The sequence below is a fragment of the Acomys minous genome, assembly GCF_964271855.1.
Source record: "Acomys minous genome assembly, chromosome: 6".
NCBI classification, from domain to species: Eukaryota; Metazoa; Chordata; class Mammalia; order Rodentia; family Muridae; genus Acomys; species Acomys minous.
Genome location: NC_140487.1, coordinates 65,975,267 through 65,991,114, shown reverse-complemented (window position 1 = coordinate 65,991,114; position 15,848 = coordinate 65,975,267). Strand labels below are relative to the sequence as shown.

The following is a 15,848-nucleotide window of genomic DNA, read 5'->3' as shown; positions in this document are numbered from 1 at the left end:
GGGCCAGTGGCTAAGTTCACTGAGGCATAAAGGGAGCTGGGTGGGGATCAGGAGATGCCTTTATTGGAAGGTAGCAAGGCTCGGCCTAGCTTCCCCACCCCTAGTCTGGTGTCTGTATCTCTGCATCACACACTCCCACAAACTCAGTGTTCTCCACCAGTTGTCTGCAGCCGCTGGGAAGAGTTCCGCCCCCTCCCAATGACAAGGCCTGGGCGGAGACAGGTGCCCGCGATGGCAAGCCCGTCTCTAAAGTGCTCTGCTGTGCAGTGGAGCTTCCATAAGAGAACAAGCCATGCTTGGTTGAGGCAAGGACCAGAGTCGTCTTCCCTTTGCCCCAAGCTGAAGGAGCTATGGAAAACTGGAGCACGTATTCTCGGTGTGCGTTCCTTGGTATGCTCCTCCCCCTTCCCCCTTGGACTTGGAGGGTGACTTCTATATTTGTAACTGGTTGTCTTTCATTCCATTTTAATGCTCGGCGAGAGCCAATGTTCATATCTGGTACTCCCAGGCCTCCGCATCTTCTAGGCCTCGGTTGATTATCCCTCGCCGGTCCCTCCTTAGGGCCCCTTGTCGAAGCCTTTCCCAGTTTGTGCTGCTCCGGGAGGTACTCCGAGACACTGAGGGCGTAGGAAAGGACAGATAGGCACCAAAGGGACGTGCCATCTCCAGTTTTTCTCCTGAGTCTTTTTCCAAGTCCTCAGGGTAGAAGCCACCTTGTTGCTGAAAGGCCCGCGCGTAGCGGCGAATGCGTTGCCTGTTGAGGTCTTGCCTATCTTCCACCCTGGAGAGAGTGGAAAGAGGGATTCAGAGACAGTGGGACCAAAAAGAAGATCCATTATCAGCACCTGTCGCCCAGCCCCACCAGTCTTAAAGGTTCTCTGCAGCCAGCGTGGGGACACAGCACACCAACACCCCCCCCCCCCCCCAGAAATCAAGCATCAGGGAGCTGCAGGATCTGCACTCAAAATGGAATCTTGTTTTCAGTAGTCACACTTAATAAAATGAGCACAGCATCTAGGAAGCATACAGATCTCCACTGAGTGTCTAGAAGCGAGAGGACGCCATCCCAAGTGATTGCTTACCGAATGCCACTAATGGGCCGCATCACTTACCTCAGGAACCAGCGGTCCCCAAGACCGTATTCGCGCCCACATATCCCAGAGCGAGGCCACAGGCAGCGAGGTAGCTTCCGCTCTAGCATCACAGTGGTGGCCACAACCTTTATTTAGGGACAGGAAGGGAAGTCAGAGAGGAGGTCGGGTGTAGACTGAGAAGGGTAGAGAGAGGGAGCGATGCCAAGCAGAGGGAAGACATTTAGCAACAAAGAAACTCAGGGGCTTGTGGGTTTTGGGAAATGGAAGCAAGACTCCAAATCCAGATGTTAGTATGAACTTGGTAGAGCCTCTTCTGTGGGAGACAGTGGATGGAACTTGAACCGTATAATGATTTATTCTATGACTTGAAAGCCATGGCAAAGCCAGGTGAGGTGCTGGTAGGGTGTAAGAGGTTCTCTTTGGAAGAGACCTTGACACAAGGTACAGGCAGAAGCAAGGAAAGCATAAAGAAATTTTACAGGTCTCAGAATGTTTAAAAAAATATATGATTTAAAAATATAAACATTCTATTTGAACTTCTAATATCAACATATATTCAAGATATTTTCCACATCAAATTCTTCTTAGCCACCTTAGGATTTTACTCCATTTTGACACATCACAGTCCAATGCTTTCCAAGGTTTTATAGCTTCATTTTTATTTGCTTTAAATTATTTTTGGTGAGATAAATTCTTTTCCAGGTATATTTTTACATGAGAACTTTATTCATCTCATTGCCCTTTATGCCCATGATAATGATCTGACTAAAGATAGCTTCTGCTGGTTAAGATTTTTCATGTCATCATTTATAACACTTCCTATTTTTCTGGGTCAAATTTTGCAGGCTTAGGTGTTTTCAAGAATTCTAGATATTTCCATTCTTACTTGGGAGCAAAACTGACCAAATATAGTTTAGCCATTTGTTCACTTTATTTCTAGAAAAGACTGAGGATTTAATTGTGGAGGAAACCAAACAGAATTCTTCCTGGAGTTTTCATAAGTGCTCTTTGTTGCTAATTAAATGCCTCTGGACATGTCACATTATTTTGTAACTTGCGCAAAAACCTATCTAAACATACATGGAGTACAAATGGCTGCTTTTATCAGAGCATGGCCAGCTCCTGGGTAGGAAGGAGATATATGCAACACCCCTCCTATCCACCAGAGGGCTCACCTGTGCTCTCCAGAGCTCATCTTGCTCATGGGCAACTCTCCAGTGAGTGTCACCCATCATGGCAATGAGGAGGTTGAGCATGAGCAGTGTGGCGATGATGGCAAAAGCTGCATAAGTTATGCTGTACATGAAGGGCAGATCCACGTCGTAGTTGGCAGGACCATCGATAATGGTGAGGAAGAGTTCAAAGGTGCTGAACAGTGCCATGGGGTAGTCATAGAAATGTCCCAGTTCGTCAGCATCCTCTGTCTGGAAGATGATATAGAAGGCTGCTCCACCCAAGGGGTGAGAGTTACCATGGCAACTGTATCATGAATAGCCCACCACCAGCTATTTGTTGTCTGTTTCCACCCTATTCCCTTCATCTCATATTGTTGTCTCAACTTGAAACAATACACTTTAAATTATTTTATTTTCTGAGATGACAATAAAATTATGTTTCTCCCTTCCCTTTCCTCCTTCCCAACCCTTCCACATACCCCTTATTGCTCTCATTAAATTCGTGGCCTCTTTTTCATTAATCGTTGATATATTTTTCTAAATACATATATATTTCCTAAATACATCAATATGACCAGCTCAGTCTTATAATATTACTTGTATGTATGTTATCAGGGCCGATCATCTGGTATTGGAGAAAGAAATGGTGTACTCTTCCTTGGGGAAGACTATCTCTCCTTGACTCAGCATTTCTTAGTTGCTTATAGTTATTTGTGTAGGGTTGAGGCCCCCTGGGCTTTCCCCTGTCCGAATTAGCAATAGCAGGTCTATTGTTCTTGTCCTTGATTAGCTCAAAACAATACACTTTAAACTAGTATGCTCCACCATATTCTACAAGACTCATGCTCCTAATCTTCCATCCTTGACACTACTGCTCCTCACCTCTGAGCAACACCCCATCTTTAGACATTTTATGGCCTCCTCTAATCTCTGGAGTCCTTCCAAGTTCAGCCTGAAGAATTCTGTACCCTTGACACTCCTCCCAGCCCTTTCCTCCCACGGCTTCCATCCTGGTGATTTACCTGAAGCAAATCCCAGGATTACCACAGCCATCAGCCAGCAGAATCGCATCAAGTCACCAAAAATCATCTATGGAGAGGAGGAGGCAGAAATGCCATATCTTCAGAGCAGTTACCCACCTGATGCCATCAAACCTAATGCCACACATCTGATGGCTCCATCCAGGCCCCTTGCCTAAGTCTATCTGTCCTGTCTTGGTGAGATTCTTAAACTAAGAATGATTCTTAAGCTTGCAAGAGGATTTTCAACTTTTTCAAAGAAAGAAAATAAGAGAAACATAATAACTATGCCAGTATCACAACACCTCAAATATTTACTTTCTAGCCCTCTAGTAAAGTATTTGCTTGACCTTGGTTTGAGGCTGTTTATTAGGAAGCATAGGGGAGGCACTGACCTTCTGAATCATGATGGTGAAGGGACCCAGCATTTGGAATCCTCTGGCAAAGTACATGACATTGCACCAGCCCAGCACCAGAGCAAAGGACATGGGCACAACCTCCCCATCTGCATTGGTGAGCCGCATCACCATGGTTACCAGTACCATGAAGGCATAAGTGATACTGGGGAGGGAGAAATGGGGGGCATAATGAGAAAGAAGCCAGTCTCATCTCAGGGACCTAGCAGCAAGGACGCAGCTAAAACAGATCTCATACTGTCAGACTCAGCCTTGACATACTCAGCACTCCGGGGTTACACATCACAGAGAGAACTCAGCTAAGGGAATGGAGGGCAGGGGAAACTTTAGTGAGATGAAGGAGACACTCACATGATGACATGGAATGGCCCCCCAAGGATGGTCTGCCCAAAGAATCGAGTGACCCCCAACCTGAAGATGTCTGGGATCTAGAAAGAAGTCAAGGGGAGACAAGGCACTTGTAGACCAGAATGTGGGCTGGGCCCCTGGGGCAGACAGCTTCCACTAGGATCCTGTCCACACCTCACCTCCACCAGCAGGATGATCACAGCCCCAACGATGCTCACCAGCTCCCCCACCAGCCGGAGATCATCCTTGGGGGTCATATACGCCTCCTAGGGAAGAAACATGTTGGTAAATTACCTGTTTCTGTCTGGCAGAACCTAGCTCCTAAGGCCATCAGCTCTTCAATTTTCTTTCTAGCCCATGAGGCTCAGCAAGTCTCAAACCCTGCTCCTGGGGTAAGAGTATATGTGTATGTATGTGGACTCTGTGCCCACTTAGCAGAGATCTAAGTGAAAGGTGAAACACTGGTGTGGTGTCAGGAATGTGGAACAATGCTGTGAAAAGCAGATTCCTAATGTGCTATCTGTCACTACCAGGGTGTCACCTGAAGGAGCTTCTGCTGCAGGAGGGTGTTGTCACGGGGATTGGTGCGGTTAGTAATCCTGGGCTTGAGAGGGCGGTAGATGCAGCACATGGTAAAGCAGATGATGTATAGCACATAGATGGCACCCAGCATGCAGAAGTAGGGCCGCCCGTACCTCTTCCACTTGAGGCTCACCAGCTCTTTCACAGGTGTCTGGTCCAGGATCTGGCGAGCCTGCAGCACAGAAGGAATAGAACTGCATCTCCAAGATCATGGCACCCCCTCACCAAGGCCAGTGCTGGGAAGACTGTACCTCCCGCTTCTTGGTAGTAACAATGAGTTCCAGCAGAGATTGATCATCTCCCGAGGAGTCAATCTCTGTGAGGTCATAAAGGGTGGAGGTCAATGGCCCGTATGTCCACTGGATGTATTTCCGCTTCTGCATCAGGTGCTGGAACATCTGGAAGAGAGTGGAGGTGGTCAGGGTTCACAGGGAAATGGACTGTCAAAACCCAGAAGGAAAGGACTAGAGAAGGTGTTGGCCTTCTCTTAAAAGACCACAGCTTTGGGAAGACAAAAGAACTCTGCCATACAGAATCCTAGATTTATCCTGCTCCAGGGGTTATTTCTGAGGCTAGAAATAGGAGCTATGCACAGGTCACTGTTCCAGAAAGAACACATAGGCTTCAGCATTGCAGAAAAATCTCATGAATTCCCAACACTTTACTCATAATAAACAGACAAACAAAATAAAGGAACCCTCACTGGAAAACAAAACAAAACAAAACAAAACAAAACAACAACAAACCCAGAAACATGAAAAACATAGCTCAAAACAAACTAACTAGATCTGAGAATCGGGCCTAAATATCATGGGTGTATTCATTTCTCTTGCTTCCTGGCAATGTACACTGAAGGCTACAGTCTCACCACAATGTTGCCTTCTACTCCAGCCAGCTTGAAAGGGGTGAGTCCCTGGTGGTTGGTCACAAGTTCCAGGGACTTCAGGTGGTCTCCTCCATCATAGGACAGTAGCAGGTTGTACATCTGACAGGCAAAGGTTTTGTTGGGCTGCAGGATGAGTATGTGCAGTACTGTATTTCCTGGGGAGGACAGAGGCTGCCACGTGACCATTGTAGTGGAGTTGGGGAGGATTTCATCCTCTATCCTAAGGTGTTCCTTTTCTTCCCACCCCATCCTCTCCCTTCCACACAACATTTGGAACTCCCTCCTCATCCCAGGTCTTACCCAGGGAATCCTGGGCCCGGATGTCAGCTCCATGCTCAATGAGCAGCCTAACAATCTCCTCACTACCCACGCAGGCAGCAAAGGACAAAGGGTGTTCTCCTGTGGACACAAAGAGATATGTGACAGGAGACAGTGGGACCAGATGATGAGAACGACATTTGCCCTCTGGGCCCACAACCACCTCCTCCTCCTCCCGTGTCTCAGCTTGTGGCTTGATCACTTGCCCAACAGAAACCTCAGGAAAAGACAGTCCAGAGGGCTATACAGGGAACTGGCCTCCAGCTCTTACAAGCAGTACTCTACTGGCTTCCCAGAGACACAACCAGGGAAAGTGTCCTCTTTAGCCTCCCCTTGTTAGCCATTGCTCTACTTTCCACCTCTAATCCTGGCCCTGGCTCTTACCGTAGTAGATGAGGTTGTGAGGACTGTAGTGGAAGACTAAGCCTGTAGCTCTGGCAGAAACGCTGGCCCCTCGGGCAAGCAGGGCACGGACCAGGTTCACATTCTGGTTCATGACCGCAATGTGTAGTGCAGTCTGGCCTGGACCAGAAAGAATTATGAGTTACATACATATCTGTTCCCATGACCCTGACAGGGTCCCTCCCCTGTGGCCCCATAATTTCCTTTCTGTGGCCCTCTTGGATAGATGACAGAGACCCTGTGGATGATAAAGGTTCCCAGGAGACCCTTTTGTTCCCTCCATCCAACTCTGGCCCTTTTCTAGGCCTCTGGACAGTCAGGGACTGCATGAAATGTCTTGTCGTCAGGAATTAGGAAAAGGACAGCTTGTAGAGTAGTAAGAAACATTAGAGATCTTTGGATAACTTCTCTGGTTTGCCAAGTTATCTTGCTGAGATTGCTGGAAAACACAGCTTACCATCCACCCTAGGGCCTCACCTTCATATAGCTCAGAGGTCATGGGCTCAAAGACCAGCTCTGGGGCAGCCTCCATCAGCACCATGGCAGCCTCTAGGTTATCATAGAGGGCTGCTATGTGCAGTGCAGTTTCCCCCATGGCTCCTGGCATATAAAAAGAGAGGGCAGTCAATGGAGAAAAAACAGACTTTAAGTCTTGGACTGTCTTAGGGCGGTTTGTAGGATCGGGGACTGACCCACAGACCATTGCTAGGACTCTGTTCCATACCTCTCTGGTGGACCTCACATCCTTCAAACTTGAGCAGCTTGCTTAGAGCCTGGACATCGTTTTCTTTGGCAGCTAGAAGAAGAGGCGACTCCCAGATCCTACCAGGAAATGGGACAAGAAAGGTGGTAGCAGTGAATATACTCAGCTGCAGGACAAGTTATGAAGGCTTCACTCAGATGTTTGTGTCTCAACAGCAATGAACGGCAAGGTTCTTGACCCAGCCAAGTGGGCCTATTCCTGTGTAAAGATCAGCAAGTCTCTTCTCCCACTCATTCAGTTCATCTAAACTGCCCTGATGAGTTTTCTGTGCCCTGGTGCTGAGATGACAAATAAGGGTGTGTGTGTGTGTGTGTGTGTGTGTGTGTGTGTGTGTGTGTGTGTGAGAGAGAGAGAGAGAGAGAGGGGGGGGGGCGGGGGAAGAGGGAGGAAAGAATGGAGTGGTCCTATTCTGAACTCAGTGCCCCGAGATTGCCCTGCATGATAAGCCTTGCTTTCTGTGTACTAGAGGTACAAGGAGTTCCCTCATATTTGTGGAAGAAGTCAACATGCAGAGACTAATGACTTCTCTTCTATTACAAGGTGTCTTGCAATTTGGTCTTCATTGTGGAACATTTGATTCCTCCACTTTCCTCCTTTCTCTAGCAGTGTCTTCAAGACTCAGTCTAAAAATAGCAATAGCCCTTATGATAAAGGGCCGGTGGTCATTCGTACCCAACCCCTTCTCACATCTTAATTGCTAGATTTTTCCTTCTTAACTCAGGGATCCTTTGAATGATCAGCATCTCAGGTAAATTAATATGAAATTTCAACTCTCAGATTACCATTTGACCTGAAATGCCCAAGCCTGCTGTTTAGTAAGAGACCCAGCAGTTTCTTGTGCAAATGAAAGTCCAGAAAGCATTACTCAAGTGACGAGTTACTAGTTATTGAGTGGTCCATGCATGTGAAATTGCTAAAGTAATAAATCCAAGGCAAGTCTTGCAATTCCTGTTGCTAAGGAACACACTTTAAAGCTTAGGAAGTAAAGTCCTCCATCATTCTCAGACCCTTTCTATAGGGCCTTAGGTGCTACTTTATTTCCACCCATTAGTACCTGTGAAGATATAAGTGTTGGCCAGCAATGACAAATGAGGGGAAATAAAGAACCAAACTTACAGAATTCATTTCTTGAATTTCATGTTGATCTGAATGTTTTCATTTTCCCTTTCCATGCCTTCTTGGGTATACCCAATATTGAATTCAGAGTCCCCACCTAACTCCCAGACTCTTTATTTATTATCTGATATTTCTGTATTTTTGGGAGAAAATTATATTCCCTGGCTCTGCGAATTATGTCTGTAGTCTTACCCCAACTAAGACACATGACTCTGATTTTATTCAATTTTTCTTTTGGCTTGGAGCGATTTGGTCTTTCCATGGGAGTAAATGCAATTATCATATTTATTCATAGATAGGCAATTATGTGGCATATGAAATGGTCTGGAGTGCTGGCAGTGGCAAGATACTTACTGAAAAGCTGAAGCTGGCAAAGTGATAAGGAGAAGAAAGTGACTTGTATTTCCTCCAACCACAATCCCCAGCTCCCTTATAGGCCCATGGGCAGCAAGCAGGATTAATCAATCACTTAAGATTCTGTCTCCATTTAGTTCTGTGTCTTTTGCTGCTACTAAAGCTCATTAATTCACATCTTTATTGTCCGGACCAAGATTAACAAGACATTCTCTTGGTTTCCATATATTTTAATGGAAATAAATCCCATCCTTTCTAATGCTGTCAAGATTGACTTTCTAAATGGCGATACAGTCACAGCTTACAAAAACCCAATGGGTCTTTCAAAGCCCAAGGATAAGGAACACAGAGGCCCTTCACGGTCTTTGTGCAACTATTTTTCCATTCTGTGATCCTCCCCCTCATTCCTTACACCTGGCATTTCAGTCTCACCACAGGCCTGAACCCCGGCGGAGCACACTGTTCTCCCTGGGCCTGTGCCCACAAGGCTGCTGCTTCCTCAGTCCACTCCCCCAACCCAGTGATTGTCCATTGTGCATTCTTCGCTTCTGTGGCCAGGAAAATTGCCTAGTGTGCTGTGGGTGCTCACTGTGCTATCTGTAGAAGGGATGAATCAGTAGTGGTGCCAAGGTGGCTTCATAGCCCCTCTTTATTGTCTCTATCTACCACCCTGTAAGCCAACCTCAAATAAAAATAGAATCTAAATGAGATGACACAATGTTTGATTTGAAAACACTGCTGCAAGCTCAGTTTTCTATACCCTTCACCACCACCACCATCACTCTTGCCATTTGCCCAAAGCTTTCTTACATAGATATTTTAGAGTCTGCACTGGAAAACAACAAAGCTTCTTCCAACACACACACACACACACACACACACACACACACACACACACACACACACGCACACCACCACCACCACCACCACCACCATCCTTAAAATATTTTTCGCTCTTTCCTTTGGTCTTATTTTTATTATAACATCTCGTGCTTTGTGTTGGAAATAGAATGTTTCTTCCTCTATGCTTGGGAATCACAGAATTTACTTTTGTTCCTGACACATCTCTGAAGCTGGCAAATGTCCCCCACAAGCCTTTATTCCCTATGTAACCCCATCCCTTTTGTCTGCCGCTATCCTAGTAGGCCTGTGAAAGATCAAAGACTGCCAGATATACTGAGTACAGTTGAGTGATGTTCAATTGAAATTGAGCCTTAACTATACATCTACTTCAGTACTATTTTATGTACTCTTTGAAAATATCATGTGTTTACACAATGCATTTGATCATATCCATTCACCATTTCTTCCCTTCAATTTTGTAAATATACCCTATGCAATATGTTGGGACATGCCTACGGTAATATGTCATCCGTTACTCATCTGAGAGTCAAATTGAAAGAAGTATTATGTGTCTTATCAACTTAGTAAGACCACACTCTTGGTAAAGAAACAGCTTGTAATCCAACTCAGCAATGTTAGTAAGAAACGACTGCCTCTAGTTACAGACTCCAGAATCCAGCAAAATGAGGGAGGAAGAGTCAGAAAGCATGTCCTAGGCATTTTTTAAAATCACTTGCAGTAACTACATAGGGCCACAAGGTGATAGCAGAGAAAGCCCTAACTCCCTAACAATTTTGTCAGTAAGGAGACAGACTCTCCAAACCTGCCTCACCATCCCTGGGCTCCAAAAGGGAAAGTGCAAGGAATATCGAAGAATCTTGTACCGTCTCCAATAGCAGCCCATCATAGAAGGCTAGAGAACTATTCATGGACAGAGGAAAGGGAATGAGAAAAAGCTGAACATGCCACCTACAAAGAATTGTCCTTCCCAACACTTAAGCATGCCAGGGCAGAGAAGCCCTGATTTACAGGCACAATTATTCAAAACTTACCAAGAGGAAAGGATTCTTCACATGAAAAGAAATTAAACTTACATAATATTTTCTAGCAATATACAAAATATTTTATGATAAACTAAGAAAGACACAAAAACATGGAATCATTTAAACTGCAGTGACAAAGTAACAAAAAGAAATAGAATTTATAAAAGCATGAAAGATACTTTCAGGGTTTTTTTTAAATATTTTGTTTTACTGGACAATTGAGTATAAAATTGAACAGTCTAGTTCTGTGATGGCTTGGGGGAAACTCAGTGATGAGGTTCTTGACATAAAGCCTAGCATTTGTTGTTGCTGTTGGAAACATAAATTAGTGTTTTTTTGCTCAAGCCCGACACTGTACCTCCAAGTGAGAGAGGCCTTGGCTTCCTCCTCCAAGTCCTCTGCTTCCCTAACCTTCTGCCTCAGGCTCTTATGCACATATAAGTCTATGTGTGCCTTGTACATGAGTCATGTTCTGCCTTCTATTCTGGGGAACAAGGAATGATCCAATGAGTTTCAAGAAATGTTCAAATTCAAAGAGAAGAAATTATGCAGAGATGGAGTCTGATCTGTTCATTCAACAGACGGAGCCTTGGGGGGAGTACTCTGAAGTGATCCATCCAAGCAGGAAGGAGTCCGAGCTGAGACAAGTGCCTTGCAAGATAGACCTCTGTCCCTGTTCTTTGTGTTAATTAGGGCTGGAAGTGAGGGCTTCTGGGGATACGCATGAGTTTCTCAACACATACTACTTCAGGTGACTGTAGGCATTGACAGACTGTGAGTGATGGTAGCATGCGGCTGCTGTGAGCATCCATTTCCATCCTGAGTGGATTCATGTCTATTAGGAGGAAGTTCATGGTCCCATTGCTTCTGCACATCCGCAGTAGTTGCCTTTTTAATACTATTTTTTTTTTTTTTGGTCATAACATTTGTTCAATGTTATCTTTCAGTTTCCAAAGCAACATCACTTAGTCTCACAGTTGCTTTCTGTAGCCATATGATACCAGCTGAGTAATTCTCTCATTTTTAAAGAAAAGAAAACTGAGGCCGCAAGGTTAAATAGTTGCAAGGAGGACCCCGCACAGGGTTAAAAGGTAGACTTGCTTACCAAGCACATAGCCCTAGGCGCTTACCACTTAATTATGTGGTTCTTCGAGTTTTTATGGCTCTTCCTGATTTTTCATGGGAGGTGGGGGGTAAGGCCCAGAGCAATGACCACAGATGAGAAAGAGCAGTCATGTGTGGTAACATGGCATACACTGGGCACTCACGGGCCACCTCCCTCCAGCTGAGACTCCGGGCGATGAGACGAGGACGTCAAAGTCTGGAGACTGTGACTATCTCAAGCTTTGGAACCAAGCTCTTTCTTAACTACCAGAGCTCCTTTATTCGGGCAAGCAAACAGGCATGCGTGCATGCGTTGACCAAGGCAAGAGCTGAGGCCTACAGGAGAGTGTCAGGGCTTAGCTGGCACAGAAACTGCAAACTCACATGCAGTATTTGTACAGATATGTTTATGTCTACGTAACCAAACTCAAATGTCTAGCATGACTTCCTGTCCTCGCAGGGACTGAAAAAATGCCAGCACAGTAGGGGTGGGAAGTCAGGTTGGGCAACCTCTGTGAGGCTCTCAGCGCACCTCACACCAGGAGAAATCAGATACCGGATAGGGCAGTTTCCTTGCCACTTCCTCAAGGTTTGTTTAAACCTTCTCATGACCTTCGCCATGCTCACCTTCAGCGTAAGTACAGTTATTCTTCGAGAACCTGCAGGACAGTGATCCCAGAACACCCCTCTCTCTACCAGAATCCATAGAAGTTCAGGTGCCCTCCATACAGTGATGTAATATCTGTGTGTAGTTTACACATTCATCTAGAACACTTTAAGGTATAACTGTGGCCCAGAGTGGCCTGGAACTCACTGTGTAGTCCGTGTTAAACTCATGGCCACCCTCCTGCCTCAGCTTCCCAAGTATTGGGGTTAAAAGTGAAAGCCACAATGTTCATCTTATGTATTAACTTTTGGGTCTTTGGAGACAAGTTTTCACCGAGTTACAACAGGCTAGCCTTGAGCTTACCAGTTCCTTACTTCAGTATCCTAAGGACTGGGCGTTTAGGCATGCATCACTGCCCTAACTTCCTCCTGTGTACTTTAAATTATTTCTAGGTAACCTCTGATGGCTAATGTGAAACAAGTGCAATATAAATTACTATTATACTGTATCACTTAGGAATGATGACAAAGAAATGCTGTACACGTTCAATATTGATACAACTACCATGAACCTAACTGTGTAGCACATATAAGCAACAGCATAGCTTTGTTGCCTTAGTATTTTTTTCCCTGAAGTTGATTTAATCTTCAGATATGCAGGGACACCATGCACATTGGTACACTTTGCCCATCAGGGCATGAGCTCCTTGAGAAGTAAGAACTATATCAAGTCAAGGTCCCACAAACCAAGTAGGGTATACGTTATGATCAGTGGGTGTTTAATGCATTGGATAGACAGAAATAAGGGATTTCGGGGCCCGAAGAAATAGTTCAGAGGAAATAGGAAGAAGCTGAGAATTCAGCAACAGGGATTTTAACTGGGGAACAGCATGCTTAAGACCGAAGAGAAGTGTATCACTGGAGCAAGGCTGACTCGCCTCTGCTCATCTTACAGAATTCTTAGAAGCTTTGCCTTCTGGTGAGACTATTCATTGCTCCATGAAGTCCTCCCTGATCCTACCTGAGAATTGCACTCAGGGGGCCCCTCTTGAGCTCTAGCTTGTTCTTATGGGGATGGCAGACTCTCCTTCCCTTCAAAGCCTGTGTTTGACTTTGTTTCAGACAGGCTAGGTGATGGTGCCTGTCGAGCGTGAGTTTCTCCCACAGTTCATAGCGCTTCTGTATATGCTCAACCTCACCTTGCCTTGATTCCAGTCTGTCTCCCCTGGATGTATCTGACCTCTCAGGCCAAGACACTCCTAAGAAATTTCAGCTCCTTTTGGGAAGTACCATCCAAAGAGGGCCACTACTGTGGACACCAAATGTCTGGGAAGAAGAGGGTTAAAAAAAAAAAAACTACGGAAATAGATGTGGCAATCCGAAAAATGGATAGGAGGATCATCTGACTGCCATTAGACCTTCTTAGCCCAACAGTGCAGAAGGGGCCCATCAGATGCTAGGAAGAAATGGATGCAGATGAGAAGTGTGCAGCTAGCACATCCTTAGCCAGGCTGCCTGCTCAGGCCCAAGTCCTTCACTGTGTTCTTCCTGCATAGGAGATATCGGAAACTCACCTACCCCTTTCACAGGGTCCTGAGAGTGGGAAGAGAAGTGAAACCAAGGAGGATTTATCCTCTAACAACAATGCCATTCTGTTATCCTCAGATGTCATCAGCCAGACATGTGCTCTGGCCCCCACTCTCCCAGGCCTGGGGGGAGAGAGGTGGGTGGCTGGTGTGTGAGACAGGAAAGCCACAGCACCAAGAAGGGCCACATCCCATCAGGGAATGCTTAATCCAAAGACTAGGGAAGCCCCAGGCTGCCTTTAGGCCAGGCTAAGACAAGCCCTGCATTCAGAGGTGGATGAAATCCTCAGCCTTTCCTCTGTGACTACACACACTACCTGTTGCTGTATAGGCCGAGGAAAGGCTCCCCAAAGCAGGACTTCCTTTTAGCACACCACACACACCACTGGCAATGTCAGAGCGGAGACTCACAAGTTGGGCCCACAAGCCGGTCAATTACCATATCCTCCTGCTCCCAAAGCCAGCTTTAATATGCTATGAGGCAGGAGTGTGTATCCAGAGAGGCTGGTGTAGATATCAAATGAGTATAGGGAAGTTTTCAGCGAATGGAAACAAAATATGAGATTTTCCTAAGGGCATAAACTCCAGATTCCCTTCCAGACCCTTTCCCTGCCCAAAAGGCAGCATGGTGAACATCTCTGGCATAGGGCCAGGAGTCCATGCAAACCCTTCAAGAGAAGGAAGACTCTCCAGGCCGTGCTAGGCTTTGTTGGGTCTTTAAATGCCTCTAGTAGCTGAGAAAAATGCACAGAACTGATATATATTTTCACATTTTTGCCATAGTTTATTACAGCTTTATACATTCAATCACTGTCCCATTCATTCCCACATGTTTGCTTATATATAAAATGTTTGCCTGCCAGAGACTGCCGGACATACATAAGACACTGCCACTGTCACTTTTGGGGTAGAAGGTTGATAATAAAGGCTAGTGAGGTGCCTAGCTACTGGGGAGGTACTCAAAAGAGGCCTGGGGAAATGAATGGGACCTCAAAGAAAACTAACATCTGTGCCCAGGCAACCTCCCGCCTGATATCCTGGCCAGCTAGCCTCACAGGCCAAGACTCAGAAGAAAGTGCTAACAAGAAGCCTGTCTGTGACCAGGGGCACTGGCTGTCCAGCGAGGGTGCCAATAGAAGACTCAAGCAAGCCAGGAGGGGGTGGCGTGCAAGCCTTGCTGCTAGGTAGAAGGAGAAGCAGATGGCTACCTTACCTCTTCTGCTGCAGAAGGTTCTGCTCGTCTCGGCTCTGAGCCCAGGACTCTTGTCTGTGGAACCATCTGCAGAACTTGTTCCATAGGCAGAGTATTAACCCCTTCTCCTTGGGCAGTGACCACCCCATGGGGTGGAAGTCTGGTTCCTTGCGGGGCTTAGGCTGTCGCCAGACCCCAACTGGGCTCGGCCTTGGGGCCACATTGGCACCCCCAAGAGCCGGCCTGCCCTCTCTCTGCAGAGGTCCCGTCTCCTATCTCCTGTTTCCTGCTTCTTCTGTGGAGCTGGTGGGGCTGCCCTCGGCTACCCCTGTGAATCTGAAGAGGCCTCCTGCTTTGTTCCACTTGGCAGAGCTGGGAATCTGCTGGGCTTGTAGGTCTGGAGCTCCTGTTGGGAGTGAGCAGGAGCTGTGTGGGCACTCCCTCTCTCCTCCCAAATTACCTGAGATTTAAAGAGACAGGCCCGAAAGCCCTGCCTACCAAGGCCATGCGTCAGCTGCAACTCTCTCCACCCTGGGACTCTCCCCCTGTTCCTAGGCCTTCAAAGAGATTAAAGAGCTGGCCCCTGGACTTTGGGATATGCAGTGACCTTTTTCTAGGAAGGCTTGGACAGGTCAGGCGCACTTGAGGGACTCTTGGCTGTGAGGAGGAGGAAAGCAAGAAAAGGCCTTTTGTAGCATGGAGGGGTTTCTGCCTTTAGTAATGTCCTGCGGCTTTAAGCTCTCTTGATTCTTGGGTTAAATGTCTTGCCTGGCCCTCTTGAACAGGGATGTAAATAGCAAAGATTCTTAGTTCTCACCACTTTGACTTGGCAACTGGTTTCTGTATGTATTTTAGGTCTTGTAAGCCCAGCATAGTCTCTAATGAACATTCTTCGCTCATTGGCTGTGTGTTGTCTCCATCACCACCAGTTAAAGATGCAAAATCCATCCACAAGCTAGTGATTTAAGGTATAAGATCTGCTTCTAGGGTGGGTGTGTTAC

At 46.3% G+C, this 15,848-nt stretch overlaps 1 protein-coding gene across 4 annotated transcripts; it reads right to left on the bottom strand.

Annotated features, from left to right (window-relative positions):
• Positions 1-61: 61 nt before the first annotated feature.
• On the bottom strand, positions 62-15,277 carry TRPV6 (transient receptor potential cation channel subfamily V member 6). Of its 4 annotated transcripts, XM_084785209.1 has the most exons (16): positions 14,869-15,277; positions 6,965-7,062; positions 6,718-6,840; positions 6,223-6,360; positions 5,821-5,919; positions 5,503-5,675; positions 4,886-5,032; positions 4,768-4,806; positions 4,594-4,656; positions 4,232-4,318; positions 4,056-4,132; positions 3,684-3,849; positions 3,292-3,358; positions 2,270-2,538; positions 1,113-1,219; positions 62-781 (listed from the first exon to the last, which is right to left on the bottom strand). In XM_084785209.1, the coding sequence occupies exons 1-16, from the start codon at positions 14,994-14,996 to the stop codon at positions 490-492; spliced, it is 2,073 nt and encodes a 690-aa protein (XP_084641335.1). In that variant the 5' UTR covers positions 14,997-15,277; the 3' UTR covers positions 62-489. The 4 variants fall into 4 exon arrangements, with proteins under 4 accessions (XP_084641335.1, XP_084641333.1, XP_084641334.1 ...); XM_084785207.1 differs by having other exon boundaries at positions 4,594-4,806; XM_084785208.1 differs by having other exon boundaries at positions 4,271-4,318; positions 4,594-4,806.
• Positions 15,278-15,848: the final 571 nt, after the last annotated feature.

Bases quoted from the DNA above. Each gene is read 5' to 3' on its own strand.
- TRPV6 (XM_084785207.1), bottom strand. From the start codon at position 14,996: ATGGGGTGGTCACTGCCCAAGGAGAAGGGGTTAATACTCTGCCTATGG. The intron at 4,319-4,593 runs GTGACACCCTGG...TTTCTTCCCTAG, and splicing joins TGCAGCAGAAGCTCCTTCAG to GAGGCGTATATGACCCCCAA. The intron at 2,539-3,291 runs GTAAATCACCAG...TGGGTGGAGCAG, and splicing joins AATCCTGGGATTTGCTTCAG to CCTTCTATATCATCTTCCAG.